Here is a 23,558-nt window from a genome sequence, read left to right as displayed (position 1 = left end):
TAAATGTACAGTCATCCCTCCATATTTGCAGCTTTGATATTTGCAGATTTGATTATTCACAGATTAACATGTTCTCTCTAGGAATACTGAGGTCCTCCGGTGCAACTCTATGGTCAATTTTAACTAAAAATTGCACTGAAATACCTAGAGAATACTCTACTAGGCCTTTGTAGCTCCTCCAGTGTCTGTCGGACGTTGGCCACAGAGTTGCACTGGAGGACCTAGAGATTCCTAGAGAAGTGTCCTCTCAGGTAAAAACATGTTTTTTGTTATTTGCGTTTTTTCCATATTCACGGGGGTCCTGTGCCCCTCACCCTTGCGAATATGGAGGGACAAGTGTAAATTCTTCTTCTTCTTTTTTGCTTTTGAATCACATATTGTTTTAGCTACTACAAATGTAAATCTGTGCTTCATAGTCATGCTCAAAATGGAGGGACATTTTGAAATTCCTCTCAGGATAGAACCAAAATGGAGGGCAGGCCTTGGTAAAAAGGAGGAAAAAAAGTCTGGTCAACCTGGGACAAGGCAAAAAACCCAACCCTGTCAACATTGCCAAGGGGGGGGGGGGAACCATGATGAAACTGTGGCAATGTTCACAAGGGATAGGGTTGCCTTTGCTCAGAGCGATTAGACTTTTCCTCCTGACTGCCATAATAATAACTGGAGAGAGAGGGGGGAGGGACCTATTTCCAGGTAACTAGGGAAGGCACGCTATTGGCCCGCTCTGAGTGTGACTGACAGCAGGAGAAGCCCCGCCCCTGGAGAGCAGGGAGGCGGCGGGCTGGTTTGAAAGGCAGGCGGCTGTTATACCGCTGCTGTTGTTGTTGTTGTTGCCTTAGAGCCAGGAGCGCGCGGGCGGGCTCAGCAAGACGAGTGTCAGGACGAAGCCTCTGCGTGGCAGCGCCCCCGCCTCCTTCCAGAAGCGACGCGGGCGGGCGAGTTCTTCTCTCTCAAATCACAAATCAGCTTCTCCTCCAGAAGAGGAAGCAGCAGCAGCAGGAGCCATGGAGGAGGGTTAGCTGGAGCCCCGGCCTTCGCAGCTGCTCCTCCTCCTCCTCCTCCTCCTCCATGGCCTTCATGATGATGAGGAAGAAGAAGTTCAAGTTCCGCGTGGAGCTGGAGCTGGACGAGCTCTCCTCGGTGCCCTTCGTCAACGGGATCCTCTTCTGCAAGGTCCGGCTCCTGGACAGAGGAGGAGCAGGAGGAGGGTTCAGCGGGGAGTCCTCCAGGTCAGTCCCCGCCAGCAGAAGAATAAAGGCTGCATCCACACTGGAGAGATAACCCGGTTTGGTACCGCTCTAAGCCTCTTGCCTCAAGGCTATGGGATTCTGGGAGTTGGAGCCCAGAGCGGCCCCACAGCAAGCCCCAACTCCCAGAATTCCATAGCCTTGAGCCAGTGTGGATGCAGAGGCTGAGATAGAGATGCATGGATAGAGAGTCAGGGGTTGGACTCTATGGCTCTGGGGACCAGGGTTCGAATCCAGACTCAGCCACATGGAAGCCACTGGGGGACCTTGGGCAATAAGTCACACTCTCTCAGCCTCAGAAGGTGGCAATGGCACACACCCCCTTTGAGGGACCTTGCCCCTCCCTCAAAAAAGAAGCCCCAGGATAGGTTTCCCTTAGTGTCACCATAAGTCAAAAAAGATGACTTGGAGGCACACAACAACAACAACAACATACATACATATATATATATAGAGAGAGAGAGAGAGAGAGAGAGAGAGTTGTTGTTGTTGTTGTTGTTGTTGTTAATATCCCCATGATAAGTTCACATTAGGGTCGCCATAAGTCAAAAGTGACTTGGAGGCATACAACAACAACAACAACCACAGATACATATTTGTTGTATATATAGAACCAAGTCCCACTGAACTCAGCAGAGTTTAGTTCTGAGCACCCAAATCCTGTTGTAAAAGTAAAGAGCAAGGACAACGTTCTTGAATCCAGCAAATGTCTAATATGCTGAATACACACTTGTGAAGGTGACAGCTATAATACACACACACTTACATGCATATTTGTTGTTGATGTGTGCCTTCAGGTCATTTCCAACTTATGGCAGCCCTAAGGCAAACCTGTCATGAGGTTTTCTTGGTAAGATTTGTTCAGAGGCAGTTTGCCATTACTTTCTTCTGAAGCTGAGGGAGTGATATGTATTCTGTATTACATTTGCTGTTGTTGTTGTTCAAACACTCGCACTCTTGGCCAGTTTGGCTTTTATTGCAAAAGCACTGAATAAGAGTAATTTTTGTTGCTCTCTTAATTCCTCAAAACACCTGTTAAGAAGGCTGGGTGCTTCTTTTCCTCCCTTGGCCAGGAGAGATGTGATCCTTTTCTCCCTTCCAGATGCAAAACATATGTGTTTCTGTCAATGGGAGTGGGGAGGTATAATGTGTGTCTTTCAGATAGGAATGGGGCTTGTTGTCAAATATTCCTGCAGTAGATAATGCGTGACAAGCAGTATGGTGTAGTGGTTTGGGTCTCTGGAGGCCAGGGTTGAAATCCCCACTTGACCCGGAAAACTCATGGGATGATCATGGGTGAATCACACACTCTCAGCTTCAGAGGAAGGCAACAGCAAACCTCCTCTGAACAAATCTTGCCAAGTAAACCCCGTAGGGCCTCCATACGTAAAAAGATGACTCGAAAGCACATAGCAACAACAATAATAGGCGATACATATTACAAAGCACCCACTTTCACATCTTGAAGAATTCAGGATGTGCAGTTCTTGCACAGTAACCTATGTCTGTCCGGTTGGTAGAGAACAGGAATCCTAGAAACTCTTGGGTCAAACTAATGGCTTTTTTGTCATAGCAATACTGTATGCTGAAATTGTGGAGATGATAGCAACAATATTTAAAAGTATAAACTTATAGTTAGTTGGCTTTCTGGTTCAGAAGTATTATCTGCATGGGAGTTTCTATTAATAATAATAATAATAATAATAATGTATTTATGAAAACTTACTAAACAGTTATCATTACAAATATTTAAAGACTACAATTTCTCCTGTTGATGCACTCTGTAACTGAATCTGGGTATGAAAGACCTGCCTGAAGATACCAATGTAGCCATTTTTAGTGGTCTCATTTGCTTTAACAGGGTTCTTATGAGAATGCGAACTTTCTAGTGTCTCTTAAACAAATGTTGTAAATGGGAATCAGTAAGAATAGCTGTGTCTATATAGAACTGTAAACTAGGATTACAGGTAACTTGTGACTTGTGAACAAGCTGCATGCTGGTGCAGCCTTGCTTTACTCTTGTCTGCTAATGCAACTCTTAAAACAAACCTGAGATAGTTTGGTTAGTGTTTTCATCTTGCTTGTTGCTTCCTTCACAAGATAGAACTGCAATCCAGGGTCTGTGCGAGATTTATTGTTAAGAACAATAAATTGCTATTTACTCGTACAATAAATTGTTCTTAACAATAAGAACAGTGTTTTGAAGCAAAAGGCCATAAACTTCAGTTTGGATAACATACTAATCCATGCATTGAGAACTTCTACTCCATGACCCAGAAGTAGACTGCAAAATACTCCACCCAGCCTGTATTTAAATAACATTTTCTTAAGCGTTCAAACTGTTACACGGACTTTACAGAGATGTGCTAGCACCCTGTTGCACTGGGACTTACTACTGGAGACATTGGAGGAACTGGACTGTGCTTTAAATGCTTGATGCAAAAATTTCCTGCTTCCTAAAAATTGCATGCAGCCCTCATAACTTTGCTTTGTCCCCACTTACTCCCACACACATCAGTTATCCTGCCCATTGCTAAAATGTGGGGCTTCAGCATCTACCAGTTTGGAGTGTGGCCACAAAATGAAAACATTACCCCATCCCTGGTTTGTTTAGCAGTTGTGCTAGGAAGGAGTGAATAGGAGAGAGATGAGCAAGTGAGGGCAAATGCATTGCATGCAATAGCATAGCTGTTACCTAGAAGAATGAACCAGAATTATTCAGAATTCAACTTGTGACATGCAAATTGCAGCTGTTACCATCTGTAGCTGCATACAGGTTTAATTTTTGGATAGGCGTAGCAGCCTGGATTAGAACAGTGATTCCGCTTGGGGTGCTGCAAAGATCCAGGGGGCAGTGAGAGGGAAAGGGGGCAGCAGGGGAGCTTTTAATCAAAGTATTGTGCAAGAAAGACAAGGGCAACCAGTGGCCTTTAGGGCCATGGTGGGGGTGAAGGTTGTATAAAACCTCTTTTCAGGGTCTTTTAAAACCATTGCACAGCCTCACAGATTGCTTTGTGTGGTGGCGCCTCCCACTCTTTACCTCCCCACACATGCTCACTCCCTTAGCCATGTCTTTTAGATAGTAGTGGCGGTTGGGAAATTAGTAGTAGTGGCAGCAGGAGAGAAGTGGCAGCTAAAAGCAGCTTTAAAATTTGGGACCCTACATAATCTTTGTGCATTGTGTCAGGACTTGGCTGGCAGGTCAGAGTTGCACTGCTGTTTCTGCTTCTTTCATTGGACAGGCTGAGAGAAGAGATCGCTGAAGAAACAGTGTTTGTGGGAGTGGGACATTTGAAGCTATGTGGAGAAGTCAGGTCTCGGGGAAGGAGTATCTGGGGTCAGTTCTTGGAAGAGCCCTTTGCCTTGGAGCAGCTGCAGTAGTTAAAATCTCTCCATTTCCTTGTCCATGCCAGTCTTTAGTCCAGAACATGTGGCCTCTGTAAGCCCCTTACCCACATTAGCTGCGCCCCTGTCCACCCCAACAGAGAAGGATTGAGAGTTCCTTCCTCACTGGGGAGAAGCTTCTCCCTTTTGTACCTTGTTATTTTGGGAATAATAACTGAGCAACGGCCATGAGACCCCTTGACTCCCACTGGCCTTTGCCACAAGGCAATGGCGTCACTAGGATTGGCGTTACTTGCTGCAATAACGCATGTCACCCTCCATTGACCTCCTCCCCTACCAGACCATACAGAATCCTTAGTATATTTGTTGTAATAATGTTACACCTTAATAATGCCATATATTACTGAATGTAATGGCAATAGTGGTGACACAAACAGCTCCTAAATAACTTCTTTGTCATCCTAACTTCTGAAGCTTGAGGAGGCTGTCTCCCATTCACACAAGAAACTCCAGCTTCGTGAGTGGGATGCTGGAGGAATCCAGGGATTCTTTCTCCTCCTATTTACTATAGTGGAAGGCTGTTGTTAGAACTGGTGACAGCAGCCTCCAGCTTTGTAAGTTAGGTACAGGAAGAAATCCAGGGATTCTTCCTCTTAATTTCCAAAGCAGGAGGCTGGTGTGTCAATGGGTGACAGCAGCCTCCGGCTCCCAAAGCAGGAAGCAGAATTGACACAACAGCCTTCTGCTTTGGGAGTTAAGAGGATGAAGAATCCTTGGATTCTTCCTGCACTCCACTCCTGAAGCTGGAGGCTCTTGTGTCAATGGCAGACAGCAATAGCATTTACATTTCTGTATCACTTCATAGTGAACTCAGCACTCTCTAAGCAGTTTAGAGTGTGTAAGCCAGTTGCCCCCAACATGCTGGGTATTCGTTTTACTGACTTATGCAAGGATGGAAGAAGGCTGAGTCACCTGTAGCCCTCTGGGATCGAACTCACAATGTTGTGGCTGCAGTGCCAACATTTACCACTGCACCACCAGGGCTCCTTTTGGAAGAAACAGGGCGTAGGAGTAACATACCTTATAAGTTATGAGGAGCTCAGCAGAAGAGAAGGTATGGACAGATAGTGGGACAAACAAGGCCTCTCCTTTCTCTGCTCACTGAGATTCAAACATCCTCTGGGAGAAGAGGAGGAGACACGGCAGTTCTTTCTGGGTTCTTCCATCTTTATGGTATGGCCTGGCCCCATACCATTCCTTCCTCACACTCACTGGCTCCTTGATTCTCCTGCTTACTTTACCATCTCTCATGGATGGGGCCAGGTCATACCATAAGGATATCATTCCTTCTCTTCTGCTGAGCTTCTTGTGTCTTATGAGGTATGTTAATACTATGCCCACTTTCTTCCAAAAGGCAGACATTTAGGGAGCAACAGTGGCATTACTAGAATGGTGGTCATGGTGTTATCCGATGCAGCCTGTACTCACCTATACCACCTAGTGATGCCTCTACCACAAGGCTGGCATGGGCATGAGGCTTTTCAGTCACTTCTCAGCCAGATACTCAGTTGCTTCTCCCAAGATAGTCGGGTGGCAAAGGGAGCAGCAATGGAGAAAAACAGGAGCAGTAGCCCAGAAAAGTGTGGGAACCCAGGCTTAGAACATACTGTCTGCTTTAATGTTTTTCAAACTTTATAAACTTTGAAACTGAGTTATAAAAATCAGCTATATAAAAATGAAGATTTTTACATTTTGATTCTCTTCAGTGTCTCATAAGTTTTTTGAAATCACTCTTAATAATGTGAACCTCATTTATCTTTTTGGTACCTCATGAGGAAATGACTGGATTAAGAAAGAGTATCTAGTTGGGCTGCTGCCAGACTACAGAATTAATGCAATTTGACACCACTTTATCTATCATGGCTCCATCCTGTGGAATCGTGGGATTTGTATTTTGTTGTGGCACCAGAGTTTTTTGACAGAGAAAACTAAATACAGTATCTCCCAAAACTACAAACCTCAGAATTCCATAGCATTGATCCTAGGGCTTCATCTGCCCTGCAGAAATAATACAGTTTGACACTGCTTTAACTGCCATGCCTCAATGTTATGGAATTCTGGGATCTGTATTTTTGAGAGATATTTAGCCTTCTCTGTCAGAGAGCTCTGGTGCCACAACAAACTAGAAATCCTCGGATTCCATAGAATGGGGCCATGACAATTAAAGCAGTGTCTACTGCACTAATTCTGCAGTGTGGCATCAGTGGCATTTACCCATCCAGAACCAAAGCTCTCTGTTTTAACTCAAATTTATATTAGGATTTCTCAGGATATTCTACCCATACCATCTCATTCTTATTTGTTGAAATGCTGTTGATCTATGCTACAGCACAATTGCTTTGGATTTAGGGTTGACTTTTTTTTGTTGAGTTGTTAAAATCAGGAGTATAAAGTGACAGAGGGAACTTGTTTTGGGGCCACATTACACGCTGCATGATTTTAGGTGGATGCCTTGGTATGCATTTTTAACCTTCTGTGCTTTGAGAAGAATCTGTGTTTTTTAAAAAAATCACCATGGAATGGCCCTTTGTCATGTGCAAATGAATTGAAATATGTCTGAAATGCAGGACTTGGAAAGTCCTGTCTACCCCTTCCAACCTTTTGTGTATTTTGGGGCTTTCATTTGACATTAAGGATATTTATCGTTTGCATTTCTTGGGTTGCTATTGTTAGTGTAAACTGGCAGTGTAGGTGGGGAAAGTAATGCTGGAACTAACCATTCCATAGTGTTCTGCGGTGCTGGCATACTACAGTACTGGGTTTTATTATTAGGCTCTGGTCCATAAAACCTTCTTTCCTGGCACAGTAAACAGTCTTAAAGTGATAGTACTGCATTGTGGGCTAATTATTCTGGTATCCAACCTTCCTCAATTTCAGATGTATAATCTTAGATGTACTCGGCAATAAATGAAATCATACATTTTTAAAACTGGAAAAATCCTTTTCTTTTCACTTTCACACTTTTCTGAGCTCAGCATGACTTATCTTAAGGCTGATTTTAAAAAACATAGATCTATATGGTTTGGCCACAGAAATGGAAATCATAAGAAAAGTATGATTTGATTGTGAGTTCCTGCATGGCAGGGGTTGGACTGGATGGCCCTTGTGGGATCTTCCAACTCTATGATGCTATGATTCTAAGGACTGGTCAAAGAAAAAGCCATCCCTGGATATATTTTGGAAGAAACGTCACTTGGTCTCTAGAGGGTTCAAAATGTTTTTGTTTGCTTATGCAAGGCTTGCATGATGTGATTGTTTCATATTTCATATGCTGTTCTGTGTGTGCTCCGTCAAGTCACTTGTTGACCTATGAGAACACTGTGAATTTCATCGAGTTTTCTTAGGCAAAGGAATAGTGAGAGGTAGTTTTGCCAGTTCCTTCCTCTGAAATATAGCCTACAGAACCTGGTATTCATTGTTGGTCTCCCATCCAAGTATAGCCACAGCTGACCCTGCTTAGCTTCCAAGATCAGACAAAAATGGTTCCTTTTGGGTATTTAATTATCACAGTCAACTGTAAAGGTTCATGAAGTAACAACAAAAAGATTTTGGGAGGGCCTCATGTTCCCTACATCTAGTACAGGAAGATGGTTGTGGTCTGCGACAAGTTTCTTCGAGATGAAGTGCCAAATAAAAATGCCATGTTCTTCCAAGATGGAGAAGATTCTGACTAGGTGGCTCTCGCTACTAATGCAGAGCTTTCCTGTTCTTGAAGAAGAAACAGCATGCATAAAAGAGCTCTTGGCTGCCATATATTTCACTATACACTATATATACAGCTTAATGAAAGAAGTAGATGTGTTCCTGAGCATTACCTCTTTATTGAAAAGTGTGGCACCAGAGGCAGAAATAACATGGCAAGAATGTAAATAGGTTCCTACACCACAAAAGAGAAAGAAAGAAAGATTTCAACATGCTTCAGTAGACTTTTTGTCCAAAACTAACAATACAGTCAACCCTTGAGTTATCTTATAAGCCCCCTTGGGTCCTTTTCTCAGAGAAAGGTGGCATACAAATTAAGTAAATAAATAAAATAAATAAATTTGTGGGGTTAGGGGCACAAGACCCCCACGAAAGTGTGCACATGTGACATGACACTCATGAATAACCAAATTTGTGAGTGTCAAGGCCACAAAAGTGGATGGACCACTGTATTGCATATGAAGCCTATTATATACCCTAAAAGGCACCAGATTCCATCTGATCTTGGAAGGTAACAACCTCAACAGACCGGCGATAACGGCCGACATTGAGGTGGAGTGAGGCGCGGCATCAGCACAATGGATGCCCCAACTCCACCCCTATGCCGACATGACATCGCGCACCACACCTCACAGTGGGTGGTATCACGACACCCCTCTGGCGCTGTGTCCAGATGATGCAGCACCAAAGGAGCGCCAAAAAGATGTGGCACTGGCGGCTATGGCACCCTTCCCTTAGCACAAAAAGGAGGAAAGGCCGGATTGGAGCTGCGGCATGTAGTAGTCCTGGGCTGCTCAGGGCTTGATTGGGGCTGGAACCACTACAAGCCGTTGTTCTGTTTGATTCTCATATTTCAGAGGAAGGGAATCACAAAACCACCTCGTAGTACAGTGGGCCCTTGGGGTTTGGTCCTGGGAACCCAGTGGATATAAGAATCAATGGATGCTGAAGTCCCATGCTAAACAATGGGGTAGTAAAATGGTAAAACCAAGTTTGCTTTTGGGGGGGAAATTTGGGGAATATTTTCAGGCTGTGGATGGCTGAATCCATGGATGCAGAATCTTTGGATACAGAAGCTAGCTGTATTCATGAGGTCACCATAAGCTGGCAGATGACTTGAATGCACACACACATACACACCCAGCATATGAAATGAAACAAACAGGTCAGGTAAGCCTTACATAAGTAAACAAAAACATTTTGAACCCTTTAGAGACCACTTGATGCTTCTTCCAAAATGCATCCAGGAACAACTTCTTTGATCAGCCTTCACTTTTCCTATGATTCCTGTTTTTGTGTCCAAACATAGAGATCTGTGGGGTTTTTTTAATAATGTAGGATAGTTGGTGAGGTAGGCTAATCTGTTTTCTCCCTTTTATTTCTGTTTTGTTCTTCATGTTTGCTCAGCAAGAGATTTTGAAGGCAGATGCTGTTTACCTTGCCTGTTGTAGGCAGGCACACACAGATACAGTAGGATGGGCTAGAGTAGATTCCTACTGTTTTCAAGCTCAAACTACTGCATTGTTTCTTAAAGACATGCTTTTTGAATCTGGCAGAGAAAATATCTGTTTTTCTCATCCTGCTTAATCATCCTCCCTGGGCCAGTGGTGTTTACAAGGAGAAAAGACAGGCTGGACAGATATAAAAAGACCGTATTAAAACAAACCTCTTAGTGTACACCTGTCTTTTCAGTCCTATTTACATGATAGTCATCTTACATTTGAAATCTAGCTTTCCATTCAGAAGTTAACTGCATTTTTATATATAAAAAGTATGAAAACTGATGCTGTTTCCTGTCAGAGGCACATTTTACTGGCAAATGGCTTGAATTTATTTAGTGCAGCAGAATAAATCCAGCTGTGAGGACTTGGCTGAATTCCCTTTTGTCATATGCAAGAGAACTATCAGCTGAATGCTTTTTTTGAAAGCAGAAGGCAGAACTGAGTGCCAGTATATGGAAATTTGTGCACCAATATGGAGAAATCAAGGAACAGTTTTGTTTCTGGTAGTTTCCAAATAGTTTAATTTCTAAGTATGTACATAAATAAGAGAAGAAAAAATGGTAAAGCCTCCATTTCAAAGACTATTATACTTGTTGAATCCTTTTTTTTTTCCAGTATAGAGTGCTGTGAGAGAAGCATTAGGTTTTAACAGTATTTTCCTGTTTACTGCAAGCTTGACTGAATTATTTGTATTTACATTTGCAGATGGAAATACTTTAGGCATTGCTCTCTGGAATGAAATTGGCTCTTGTTCTTTTTCCAAGGCAGTATTAAAAGTACCGGAATGCATTTTAACAATATCTTTACCCTTTGGTACCAATGCTTTTTTTCTCATTTTGAATGGTCAAAATACATTGTCTGATGCTTTGTTACTGCCAATAAGCATATAGTGGAGCAAAACTATGGAGATATTTAAAAGTACAGTAAGCACAATACCGTAAATTAAGATGAAAGATGTGTGGTTTCTTGTGACACAAAACTGAATGTTTTATTTCAGAAATTAGCAAACGAAAAGGAGCATAATGTGTTGATTTATGTCTACAACTGTTCTGGTGGTGTTGCATTACAGATATCATCCTAACAAGATAAAGCATGAGGTCAATTTATCTGTTGTCCCTTCTCAATTAAATATGTGTCCGAATGCAAGTTGTGTGCTATCATAATTCTGTCTCCAGGCAGAAATAAAACCATTTATCCTAACTTGAATTAACCTCTCTGCTTTGATGCCTGAAAATAAAAATACTAAGCACTGATCATGTTATTTTGAACACTGAAGTACTGTGCTTTACACATGCTGTAAAGTACTTCAAAAATATGGAAAATAAATATTATTCACATACTTCAGATATGGTAAATTCATAGCAGTAAAGTTAAAGCAGAGACGGTTCCATTTGGGATTTCCTGATGCTTTCTCCAGCCTTGAAGGATGCTTCATTCAGGGACGTAGCCAGGATTTTGGGAAGGGGGGGATCCAGATTAAGTGTCACCATTATAATGGGCCTTGGGTACGGGCGGTGCAGCAGCGCGCACCATTCATTGTATCTAATGGAAAGGGGGTCCGGACCCCACAGCTATGTCCCTGCTTCATTGCTGTTGAACTCAAGACCTATGTATAGTGGTTTTTTTTGATATTCTAAGGGCCCATATAAACAGGCCAAAATAAAGCTGCTTCGGCGGGTCACTTTGGAAGTATGCTGTTTAAATGATGCATGCGTCCTAAGAGTCCGGAAGCCATGCCAGAGCCATGCTCCGGTCCTAAGGACTGGACTACAGCTTTAGCACAGCTTCTGGCTTCTTAGGACGCATGAATCGTTTAAATAGCATACTGCCAAAGTGACCCAAAGCAGCTTTATTTTGTCCTGTCTGTTTGGGGCCTAAGATAGTAGATTTTAAAACTGTTGCTCCAATGTGGACAACTTATTCATTATTTTCTGGTGGGAATTAATAAACTGGGTAAGGCAAAATGTCACTTTCAGTGCTTACAATGGGCAAGATGCTGGTAGAGTAGCAAAATCCAGTAGGATTTGATCCTGCTTCCCACTGCAGCATCCTGTAACTCTGTAAGGAGTTTCAGGAAGCAAGGAAGGAAAGGAGAGGTAAGTGCAGCTGCCAGTGCCATATTATATTCAGCATAGGGTCTTACTGTACATTGCAGCTTTTAAATGAATTTATTAGTAGATCTGATTCTGATAAAACCTTAAATAATGCAAAAGGTTCCACTACCAAAAGTTGCTGACTCTCTTTAAATATTAAGCATTTTAAGAAAGTATATATTATCAGGGATAGCTCATTTCTCATTGAGTGTGCCAGTGACAGGTTTTGAAGAGCCTCTGTGCAAGTTGGTTTCTGTGGGTTTTCATTAGTAGTGCAGTACTACGCCAGCCTCACACCAAGTGCGAACTTGTTGTGTCATTGTAAGCTGATCTTTTTAAAGCACGGTGTGTACAGTGTTAACTAGCATTTGAGACACTACACCAGTCTTGCAAATGTTAAATTGGTTACCATCCTACTAAAGTCTTTTACTAGCCTGTCTGCCTGAACCCTCATGCTCTTAAAAACAATGGTAGGAAATAAAATAGTTATTCAGGTCTTAGAGGATTAGGGCTTCAATTCTGTAGATGCTTACCTGAGAGAGACCCACTAAATTTAGTAGATTTAGTTTAGAGCAGTGATTCCCAAACTTTGGTCCCTCAGGTGTTTTGGACTTCAACTATAAGAAGCCCCAGCTAACTTGGCCAACAGCATGGAATTCTGGGAGCTGAAGTCCAAAATATCTGGAGGACCAAAGTTTGGAAAACACTAGTTTAGAGCGACTGTGCCTAGAGATGTGTGAAAGAAAGAACAGAAAAGCAAAGCTAGGTATTACAGCTGAAAAGTAACAATACACTTGGTCCTCCACATTTGCACCTTGACTTTTGCAGATTTGATTATTCGCAGATTTATTATTATTATTATTATTATTATTATTATTATTATTAACCTTTATTTATGAAGCGCTGTAAATTTACACAGCACTGTACATACAATCTTTTTAGTTAGACAATTCCCTGCCCTCGGGCTTACAATCTAAAAAGACATGACACAGAAGGAGAAGGGAGTGGCGGCGGGAAAGGGTAAGAGGTCCAGCAGTTCCTCTCTACCTCCGAGGCCTGGACCAAGGCAGATGGACTGGAGGGAGGGCTTGGCTTCATAATGGATGGTTAATCTTCTTCCAGGGAAAATACATACTCTCAAGTAGGATAATACATATACAGTACATAGCAATACAGGAAATGGTTTGATAAACATGCACCAAAAGAACATCAAGTAGTAAGCGACAATTATGCAATGCCTGGGAAGGCTTCTCTGAACAGGATGGTTTTCAACTCCGTTTTGAAGCTAGTTAAAGAAGTGATGGCTCTTGCTTGTGGGGGAAGAAGGTTCCAGGAGTGAGGGGCAGCAAGTGAAAAGGGGCGAATCCGGGATGGGGCAGAGGAAATCCTGGGCTGAGACAGGAGCCCTTGACTACCAGAACGGAGGGCCCTGGTGGGAAGGTGAGGAGAAAGAAGGTCTGATAAGTAAGGAGGGGCCAGTCCATGGAGGGCTTTGAATGTCGACAGCAGGAGCTTATACTGAATGCGGAAAGGGAGAGGGAGCCAGTGAAGGGATGCCAACACAGGAGAGATGTGGTCAGAGCGGTGGGTGGAAGTGATAATGTGTGCAGCTGAATACTGGAGAAGAGATTAAAGGACGGAGGTGAGAAAGAGGAAGCCCAGCCAGGAGGACGTTACAGTAATCAAGTCGTGAGATCACTAGGGCATGGACCAGGATCTTGGCAGTAGAGGCGGAGAGATAAGGTCGGATTTTGGCAATATTGTACAAAAAGAACCTACAAGCCTTGGCTGTGGTCTGGATCTGAGGGATACACGACAGAGAAGAGTCAAAGATAAAACCAAGACTGCAGGCTTGCTGGACTGGTTGAATAGAAATGTTGTCCACAGAGACAGAAAAGGAGTGTTGAAGGGTGGGCTTAGGAGGAAAGACAAGAAGCTCCGTCTTAATATTTAATATTAATATTTAATATTAATGTTAATGTTAATATTAATATTTGATTAATATGTTCTCTCTGGGAATCTCTAGTTTTTCTAGTGTGACTCTGTGGTCAACATCTGGCAAATGTCCTTCTCAAGGAACTGGAGGTTCCTGAATAGAACAGTTCTCCAGGCATTTGTAGGTCCTCCAGCACAATTGTGTGGTTAACGCCCAGCAGATGTTGTCCTGGAGGATCTAGAGATTTGTAGAATAGTTCTCCAGGCATTTGTATGTCCTCTTGCAGATGTTGGCGATAAGTTGTGTTGGAGGACCTAGATTCCTAGAGGTGTTCTCTCAGGTTAAAAAAAGTGGGTTTTTATTTGAGGTTTTCCCACTCTCATGGGGACCTTGCCCCCTAACCCCAGTGAATGTGGAGGGTTCACTGTACTCTTTTACCTCCTTCCCTTCATATAACAAAGATAAGCAAAACGAAACCTTTTTTAAAACCCAGATTAATACATGCAACCCTGTGTTATTATATTCACCTAAAGGGCTTGCAACCCAAATTCTTGACAGTATATAGTCATGTCCTTTCCAGTAAGAGGAAAAAACAATCTTTGTAGAAAAGAAGCAATCAGCAGAATAACAAAAAGAGATCTATAGGACTGAAACCTTTTCGGATGGAGGGTTTTTCCAGCTGATAGAAAGCAGTCAACAGAAAGACTAGAGAAGCTTTCCCTGGTGGAGTTTTCTAGAATCTGGTGCAGCTACTGAGGAAGCTTTCCTAAGAAGCCAAATGTGCACCTGATGCTGCAGGGCACAGAGAAGGGCATCCAGAACATCTCAGCCCCGCCCTGCCCCGATGGGTTTTTAGGGATGATTGGGTTCATGTGGAAGCAGAGTTTGCATGCTGCTTGACTGAACTCTTTGAATGCTTTCTTTTGTGTATTTTAGTGCATGATCCCTGGTTTCCATGTGTTGATGGAGCACATGGTATAAGGTAGAATTGCCAGATCAGGAGCTTCTCATGCTTGAAAAATCAAAATCTGACACCCAGGATCTTCTCTTGGTAATAGTATGTCACTGAGTATGTTACATTAAACATCCACCGCAGTTACTCAGATATTAAACACCGAACACAAATGACTGGTTAGAAATGCATTGAACAGAAACACATACTTTTCCAGACTCTAGTTTTAACACCTTTGAGATCACTGTTTTTAAGAATATATAGGAGCTACAGTCCAAACAAAGAAAGTTTTTCAAATTCTGTTTTGAACAGAAAATTGTCAACAGTGGCTGCAGGGAGCTGAATATGTATACATTTCAAGGCAATTGGTTCTGTGCAATTCCTCACTCTGAAGATCATAGAAGAGGTTTCAGGCCCTGAGATAAGGCACTATGCAAGAGGCACTGTATAAGAGGAAGGAACTACTGTTGCAACGAAGAGAGTCACTGACTACTGGTTCAGGGCAAAACTAGCAGTAACTAGGGGCTAGTCTATACATAAAGGTACTATGCGAATTGGTGTGTATTTTTGCACATTTGTATTAACTATTAATTGTCTACAATTCCTACATCTGTTCACCCTCCATCTGACAAAACTGTGCAACCATCAGAATGCTTGTGAAGGAAACAGATGGCCATATGCACAATAATGTGCATTTCTGTGGATTTTATAGTGAAAATGCAAAGACTTTTCCCACTGAGTTTAAGGAATCTCCCCCCCCCCCCCCGCAGAAAGCTCAAACGCCTGTGAATCGTATGTGGCTGGATCACATTCTGTTTGACTGGAATTATGACTACAGTATTTTAAACATGTAGACTAGCCTGATATCTATATAGCTGTCATTGCAGTCTCTGTAAGTGCATAAACAAGATTTTGTGAACAGGAAGAGTAAGCAGGACCTTTGTGTGAGTGTTTAACAGGGGAGCGTGAGGGGGAGATCAAGGATGCTGTCTCGTGTTATAAACAGGACAGAGAGGCCTGGTGAGTGGTGGAGCTGTTGCAGTGACCTGCAACACACATGCCATTTGTTTTATGTGCCTGGGGATGTAGGCTGAAGAACTAGGCCAAAAGTAACGAAATGAATGTGAGCAGGCATAAACGTAAAGAAAAATATCATGGAAAAATGAGTGTCACCTGACTGAACAGCAATATGTGTGAAAAGGATCTAGAAATCTTTGTAGACCACAAGCTAAACAAGAGCCAACAGTGTGATGTGCCAATTTTTTTTTTAAAAAATTGCAATTCTAGCACCAATAAGACTGTAATATTGTGATGTGGAAGTAATAGCACTATGCTATTATGTTTTTGTCAGACCTCACCTGGGGTAAAGTGTCAAGTTCTGGCCATCACAGTGTAATAAGGATATTAATAAGGTGGGACATGTCCAGAGGAGACAACCAAGATCAAATGCAAGCCCTATGCGACAAGATTGCTGGAGCTGAAAATGTTTAGCTTAGAAAGGGTTGACATGGGATCCATCTATAAGCATCTATAGGACAGTTATGTGGAAGATACAGTGATCTTGTCTGCTGCTTCTGAGGATAAGACGTGAATAAAAGGATTCAAATTACCAACAAAGAAATCCAGACTAAAGATTATGAGCTATTTAACAGTGGAACAGAATGCCTCAGAAGGTGGTGGACTGTCCTTCATTAAAGGTTTTTAAACAGGTTAGATAGCCACTTCGCAGGGATGCTTTAACTATGGCTTCATGTACTGCTAAGTGTTCAAGCTAGTTTGCCCTTGGGACCTCTTCGAATTCTATGATTCTAAGTTTGCATTTAAGGTAACTTGGTCTTAAGTTGTTCAGGAGTTTAGGAGTTATAACTAGCACATTAAATTGTGTTCCTGCATAGGAAAAGAGTTCCTGAAAATAAGCCATATCCAAAATAAATGGAATAATCCTATAGTACTAAACTAGGGGGGGAAATTGAAGTTGATTCATCTGGTTACAAGATCTCAGATACACAGTCCAATTGTAGGGCAGTTGCACTATTTGTAAAATAGCATGCTTCTGAATAAATGTTTATTTCTCAAGGGCCAAATGTTTACTGTAAATAAGTACTGTAAATAATGTTTACTGATCTAGAGGGCAATCTCTGGATCAGGTTGTGTGGAGCAATTTATACTTGCACAGATGACTAGGAAAGTTGTAATTTTCAACTTTAAGAAGTTTGTTTCTTGAAGTGATTATTTCCTAAGTATGTTTTGTACATGATTGGAAGCAAAACTTTATCTTGTTATCTTTGGGTAGAACACAGCATCATGAATGTGTATGTGCCATACATACATCAGACTTTTATGTGAATGTTTGTGTGGCGTTTTTGCCATAAATTATCTCTAAATACAAATCCTGAAGTTCAAGTTTTAAAGAACTTATACGTGAGAGGAACATTTAAAAAAATAAATAAATGAAGAACTCTGTGGCATCTTAAAGAGTAATACGTTTTTATGGCACAAGCATAGTTAGGAGGAATAAAACGCCTCAGGTGTGCCTAAAGGGACTCTTTTGCAGTCACAGCATGAAACTGCAAAGTTATAATATAAACTGGAATCACTTTTTTTTCTAATGGTTCTTGATTAGTCAAGCATTTAAAGACTATTCATAGTGCATAGTAAAAATTGCACTCTTAAGCCTAATAGGAAGTTGACTCACAATGGAATGTTTGCATCAACATGCTCTTTAGTACAAATGTCAAGTAAGTTGTCATATTTGCACGCTTCCCTGGTAACCAGTCAATATGAATGTCAAAACAGTTGGGGGGGGGGGATTAGAGAATACTAGATCTAAAACAATAGGATGGTTTTAGTTTGATCAGATTGTAAGTGCAGGAAAAGGAACAACATGGCTGGAATTTTCAATGCAGGGAAAGGAACAACTTGGTTTGTACAGCAGTAAGACTTGATATGAGCTAGGAGTTCGTTACCACAACTGTACTGGGATCTCTTAAGCGTACCTTTTATTGACTTGGATTCTTTAGCCTGGTGCATTTACAGTGGACCCTCCACATTTTCTGGCGTTAGGGGTGCAGGACCCCCATGAAAGTGGAAAAACAACAAATAAAGAAAAACTCCTCTATGAATCTCTAGGTCCTCCAGTGCAGATCTGTGGCCCACATCTGCCAGAGGTTCACCATAGAATTGTGCTGGAAGACCTACAGATGCCTAGAGAAGTGTTCTCTCTAGGAACCTCTAGGTCAGTGATGGTGAACCTTTTAGAGGCCGAGTGCCCAACCTGCAACCCAAAACCCACTTATTTATTGCAAAGTGCCATGTTCCTCTGGCTTTCTAGTAACAAACTCTGGCAAACTCTGTGCTGGGGTGACGGCACATGTGCCCACAGAGAGGGCTCTGAGTGCCATCTCTGGCACGCGTGCCATAGGTTCGCCATCACTGCCTAGGTCCTCCAGTGTGACTTCTGGCAGACATTGACCATAGAGTTGTGCTGGAGGACCTAGAGATTCCTAGAGACAACATATCTGTGAATAATCCAGTCTACAAAACTCAAAGCTATAAATGTAGAGGGCCAACTGTTTTTGTTTATAGCCTGACAAATTTATATGGGTCTTTCCTTTAAGTGACTGTGAGAAAAATCTAGGTTCCAATTCTCAGCTAATGTGAAATAGGCACCATGCCAGAAAGCATGTCAAAAGATACAGAAATAAACCCTGTCCTTGGTCTAATTTTATTTATCGATTTTTATAAAGCAACACTTTCTCTAAAAGCAGCCCAACCTGTGTTTTTAATTTCTGTCATTAGAATCTGTGGCTCATAGTTCTAAAATTCCAATAGTAACTCCATCGTTGTGTGGGACACTGAGCAGATTAAGTGTGGAAATAACACAAAATACATGGATGAACAGAAGTATTTTTTAAAGGGGGAAACACTAGCTTCATGTCAGCATTAAGGTGTGACGCTGCCTTTAACTCCTCAGTTCAGTGAAATAGTCAAGCTAGTAGTGTTAATTTCGTAACAGGAGTTTATTTTAAAACTGACTTCTCTTTTAAAAAAACAGAATAAATATATAAGTTCAAGGTGTCATAGAATCATTGAATTGGAAGAGACCACAAGGGTCATCAAGTCCAACCCTGTGCCATACAGGAATGCACAGTTAAAGCATCCCCAACAGATGGCCATCCAGCCTCTCTTTTAAAACCTCCAAAGAGGATGAATCCACCACTCTCTGAGGCAGCTTGTTCCACTGTCAAACATCTCTTACTGTCAAGAAGTTCTTCCTAATGTTGAGGTGGAATCTCTTTTGTTTTATGTGGCTAGTTTTAAATTATTTTTTAAGGGAATGCAGTCCGGATATTCCTACTGCACCACTGTTTCCTGGGTACAGACTGCCAAGTAAATTTCAAATAGAACCTAAAGAATGACATTTTTTCTTGACATGAGAATTCAAGATGTGATCACGACCTTTCACAGAGCAAAAGAATTCGCCAAACCATTAGAGGTGCATATAGAAGCTCTGTTTTCTTCCTCGACCTGAATACTGGCTGTCACATTTGTTAGCTGCAGGCTCTGAAACCACCGCTTGTTATAACCTAGATTTCAGCAGCCTCATTATATCAGTTTGTTAAGACTGTCTGCCAGCAGAGAAAAACCTGGGATCTTTTTATTGTGTCTCTTCCCTACACCTTCAAACTGATAATTTTTTTCCCTCCAATTTTCTCTTTCTCTGGAGTTCCTCATTTCTCATTCTCTGTCTGCCTTTATAAAGGAAGTTAATGATTTGTAGGTTGAAGGATTTTCATGGATCTTTGCAGTTATGCATCGTTTTCTTTTGTGTGCTTACCAGCATATAGAATTTTTTACATACATCATGGATGTGTTTCAAGAGTAAGCTTAACAATTAAGTAATGTAACAAATTAGGTTTTACTTCCACTTTTCAAGTGGAAGGTAATGACTGAATTAATAGTCTGGTTTAAATATGCTGCAATATTTATAATAAATACTTTACAACTAAGTTTAAACCAGTTCCCACCCTCATGCATACATAGTAATAGTTTGCCACCACAGAATCTCACATCATGGATATGCTAATTCTGGTTGTACTTTTAGTTAAACAAAATGTTGGGCATGTGAAATATCATATAAATACTTAGGCCTATAACAGATGGGCCAAAAGGAGCAGCTTCCGGCTGCTTCGGGGGCGTGACATTCAGATGATGCATGCCCCCAAAGCAGCCATAAGCTTCTCCGAGGCCACCAAAGGCGGCCCAATGCCACCAGAAAAAGGAGTAGCAATAAAACATTCCTGCCAGCAGCTCATGCCATCCCCGCCATCCCCAACCAATTGTAGCTGGAACAGCCAGAGGCCTCTCCTTACCGCCTGTCTGCTTTGCCCCTGAGTTTGTGTAAGCCAGAACATAAAGTCTGAGAAAATAAATTGTGTTTGATGCCTAAAATTCCAGTTTGAGTAGATCCTTTCAACCAATGGAACCTGAACACTTGCCTTTCACAACTCTACTTCAAGAAGGGGATGGCTTTCTTAGCCCACCCATGCCCAGCCACCTCTATACATCACACAGCCACCATTCACTGTAGTTCCCTCCTCATCAGTGCAGCCTTTTGGATGAGCACAAACAGTTATGCCTGCTGGGATTTATAAGTACTTTGGTATCGTTTACTTTTGCTTTGTCCTTTATGCCATATATACATATACATATATACATACATATATATATACATACATACATACATACATACATATATATATGCCCCTAAGTTTTACCCTTGACTTGTTCAAATAAAAATCCAAAATTTTGGCCCCAAAACCTGCCTTCAGCTTATACATTAGGCTGACTCCTGCATATGCACATATGGTGCTTGGTGTATGTTGTGCCATTTTCCAAGTGATTTACTGGGCTTGAGAAATCAGAGTTAGTTCAGTTGCCTCTAAGATCCTAGAGGCTTTTAAATGCTTTTGGCTGTATATTGTTATTGTTGTGTGCCTTCAAGTTGTTTCTGACATGTGGCGACCCTCTCATGGGATTTTCTGCGGATTTGTCATTGCCTGCCTTTGAGGCTCTGGGATTGTGGCTAGCCCACGCTCATCCAATGGGTTTCCTTGGTAAAGTGGGGATTTGAACTCTGATCTCCTAGAGTCCTAATCTTTCCACTCAAACAACTGTACTATGCTGGCCTCAACATACATACCTTCATCACCGATAATAGGCTAAACTCATTCTTCTGCACCATCTCTGCTGTAATGAATAGAAATACTGCAAAACAATAATAATGTAGCCCCTGTCTGGTCTGGCTTTGTTTACTTTATTACCATATATATTCAACTATAGGTTAACCTCATGTATAGGTCGAGGGCAAGTTTTGGGGCCAAAATTACGGATTTTGATATGACCCATGGCTAAGTCAAGGATAAAACTTAGGGGCACATAACAAAGGATCTAAAGGATGAAGCAAAGGAAAACAATGCCAAAGAACTTACAAAATTTCAGAAGTGTAACTGTTTGTCCCAAAAGCTGGTTGGATGAGAGAATAATGAGGGTGTCAGTGCTACCAGGACAGATTACACTCTTGCCTTTCACCAGAGGATGGCTCCTTTTTTATATAAGAGTCAAAGTACAGTACTTAGATTAACTCATTGAAAAGTTGACTCATGTTTTTGGGGTCAATTTTTTGACTAAAATTTCTAGACTTAGTGAATATATATAGTAGTTTTTCACTTTTCTGAAAATATCCAATTTGTCTGGTCAGTATCTAATGTTTTCTCATTTCTGTGATTTATAGGGAAGTGGTGCAGGCAAACTGTGTTCATTGGAAGAAGAGATTTTCATTCATGTGTAAAATGAGTGCAAATACCACTACAGGGGTTTTGGATCCCTGCATCTGCAGAATTTCTGTACGGAAGGTAAAAATGAAAGCTCTTTTCTAATTGTATTTCTATTTGGGCTGCAGCATTGTGCCCTCAAAGAAGGAATTTGTGCTGCAACAGTGTTCTCTTAAAGAACTATCAATGTATACTATCCATTAATTGTATATGCCAATTCTAATTATAGTATGATTAGTTATACCCTTCTATTTAGCTTGCATACAGTACTTAAAGTTTTAAGGTTCTGTATTAATTTTCTGCCCTACATATTGAGTAATCTCATATTTACTCTTTTAAAATGTTTTTCACAAACTGGTCTGGGTGCTAATATGGAAGGCTCTGGGCAGCTGCTAATACATTATGTCAATATTTACCATGAAAACCAGACCACATAAGTGATAATGCTTTCTCCCATAAGGCAAGGAAGCTGTTTTGGTCCTAAACTACTGCTTGCCATCAGGAACGGACTGAATGCGGACAAACAAATCAGTAATGGTTTTTCTCTTTCCTTCTCTTCACTGCCTGCCCCAAAAGGAAGTCACCAAAGAGAGAGAGAAGGGAGCCATTGCTTCCTTCAGGCTTTCTTGCCTTGGCAAGAACCTTCTGACTCTTGGTCCGTGCCAAGAGAAGCTGAAAGAAACACCCGTCCCATTTGCTCTCTTTGCCACACCGGGGAAGCCCAAAACAAACTGCCGGGGGCGGGGGGGTGGTGCTTTTGTCAGGCTCTACCAGAAAGGACTAAACTCTCATACTAGTTTAGTCTATGTGAGAGAGCCTGAAAGAAACAGGCATATTTGCTCTTTGCACTGTGCTAGAGAAGCCCCAAAAGAATATTGCTTCTTTCAGCAAGGACTAAACTCTCAGACTCTGGAAACTTAATCCATGCCAAGAGGACCTGAAAGAAACACTCACCCCATTTCTTCTATCAATTGAAGTGGGGGATCCCCATTTTTTTAAGCAAGCCTTACAAAAGGCCAGAGGTGGCAGCATGGCATACCACTTTTTTTTTACAGATTTTTTTTTACTTATAGACGATTATATATGGTAGTATTTTGGATGTATAGTCACAGGTCCAGCCAAATTTCATCTTCAAACAAGCAATTATTAAACTATAGTTTTGTTGTTGTTTTCCAGGAATTAAAAGGTGGGAAGGCCTATGCAAAGGTAAAAGAACATAAAAGTATAAATGAAATCGTTTGTTGCTTTTTCTTTGTTCATTTATATATTTTAGTTTAGAATTGTATTTAGGGTTCATGTCACTTAAAAGAATGTTTGTGTTAAAAATACTTTTTGGACTACACTCATCCCTCCATATTTGCGGCTTTGATATTTGCGGATTTGATTATTCATGGATTTGATTAATATGTTCTCTCTAGGAATATCTAGGTCTTCCAGTGGAATTCTGTGGTCAACTTTAACTAAAAGTTGCACTGAAAGACAGGCGGGTTATAGACAGCCAATTTTGGGTGGGCTGCACCCACCCCTTTCCCCGCTGTATCGGGGCCTCAGTGTGCAGAGCGGCAGCCGCTGAGGCCCCGATCCGCCGCTTTTCAGGCTGCGGGGAAGCGGCAAAACGCCGCTTCCCCGCAGCCTGAAAAGGGGTGTCCTTGGGGCTTCAAGCCCCAAGGACACCCTGCGGCAGCGGGAAGGGGGAGAAAGGGGCCGCTTGGCCCCTTTCTCCCTTGCTTCGCTGGGCGCAGCCGTCTGAAGGCTGAGCCCAGCGAAGCAAAGCGGCGCCTCAAACCAGGAAGGAGCTCCGAAACGGAGCTCCTTCCTGGTTTGCGCAAAGGGCGCCCTAGGCGCCCTGGCGCAGAGGGAGGATGTCACGTCCGCGCCGCCCTGTGTA

The 23,558-nt window shown here is 41.9% G+C and overlaps 1 protein-coding gene across 2 annotated transcripts in view; it reads left to right on the top strand.

Moving 5' to 3' along the window:
* The first annotated feature begins 787 nt into the window (after positions 1-787).
* The window catches only part of LOC149316927 (EEIG family member 2-like), a 38,596-nt gene continuing 15,825 nt past the window's right edge, over positions 788-23,558 (top strand). For both annotated transcript variants that reach the window (XM_089516552.1, XM_089516551.1), the window contains exons 1-3: positions 788-1,229; positions 21,631-21,751; positions 22,847-22,876. In XM_089516552.1, the coding sequence (XP_089372678.1) occupies positions 1,069-1,229; positions 21,631-21,751; positions 22,847-22,876 (312 nt within the window). In that variant the 5' untranslated portion in view covers positions 788-1,068. The remainder of the gene's footprint in view (positions 1,230-21,630; positions 21,752-22,846; positions 22,877-23,558) is intronic.

The sequence above is a fragment of the Sceloporus occidentalis genome, unplaced genomic scaffold (assembly GCF_023333645.1).
Source record: "Sceloporus occidentalis isolate IW3139 unplaced genomic scaffold, rSceOcc1.0.p SCAF_3, whole genome shotgun sequence".
In the NCBI taxonomy this organism is placed as follows: domain Eukaryota; kingdom Metazoa; phylum Chordata; class Lepidosauria; order Squamata; family Phrynosomatidae; genus Sceloporus; species Sceloporus occidentalis.
Note: the sequence above shows the minus strand (reverse complement) of the source record. Positions and strands in the feature narration are given on the sequence as shown.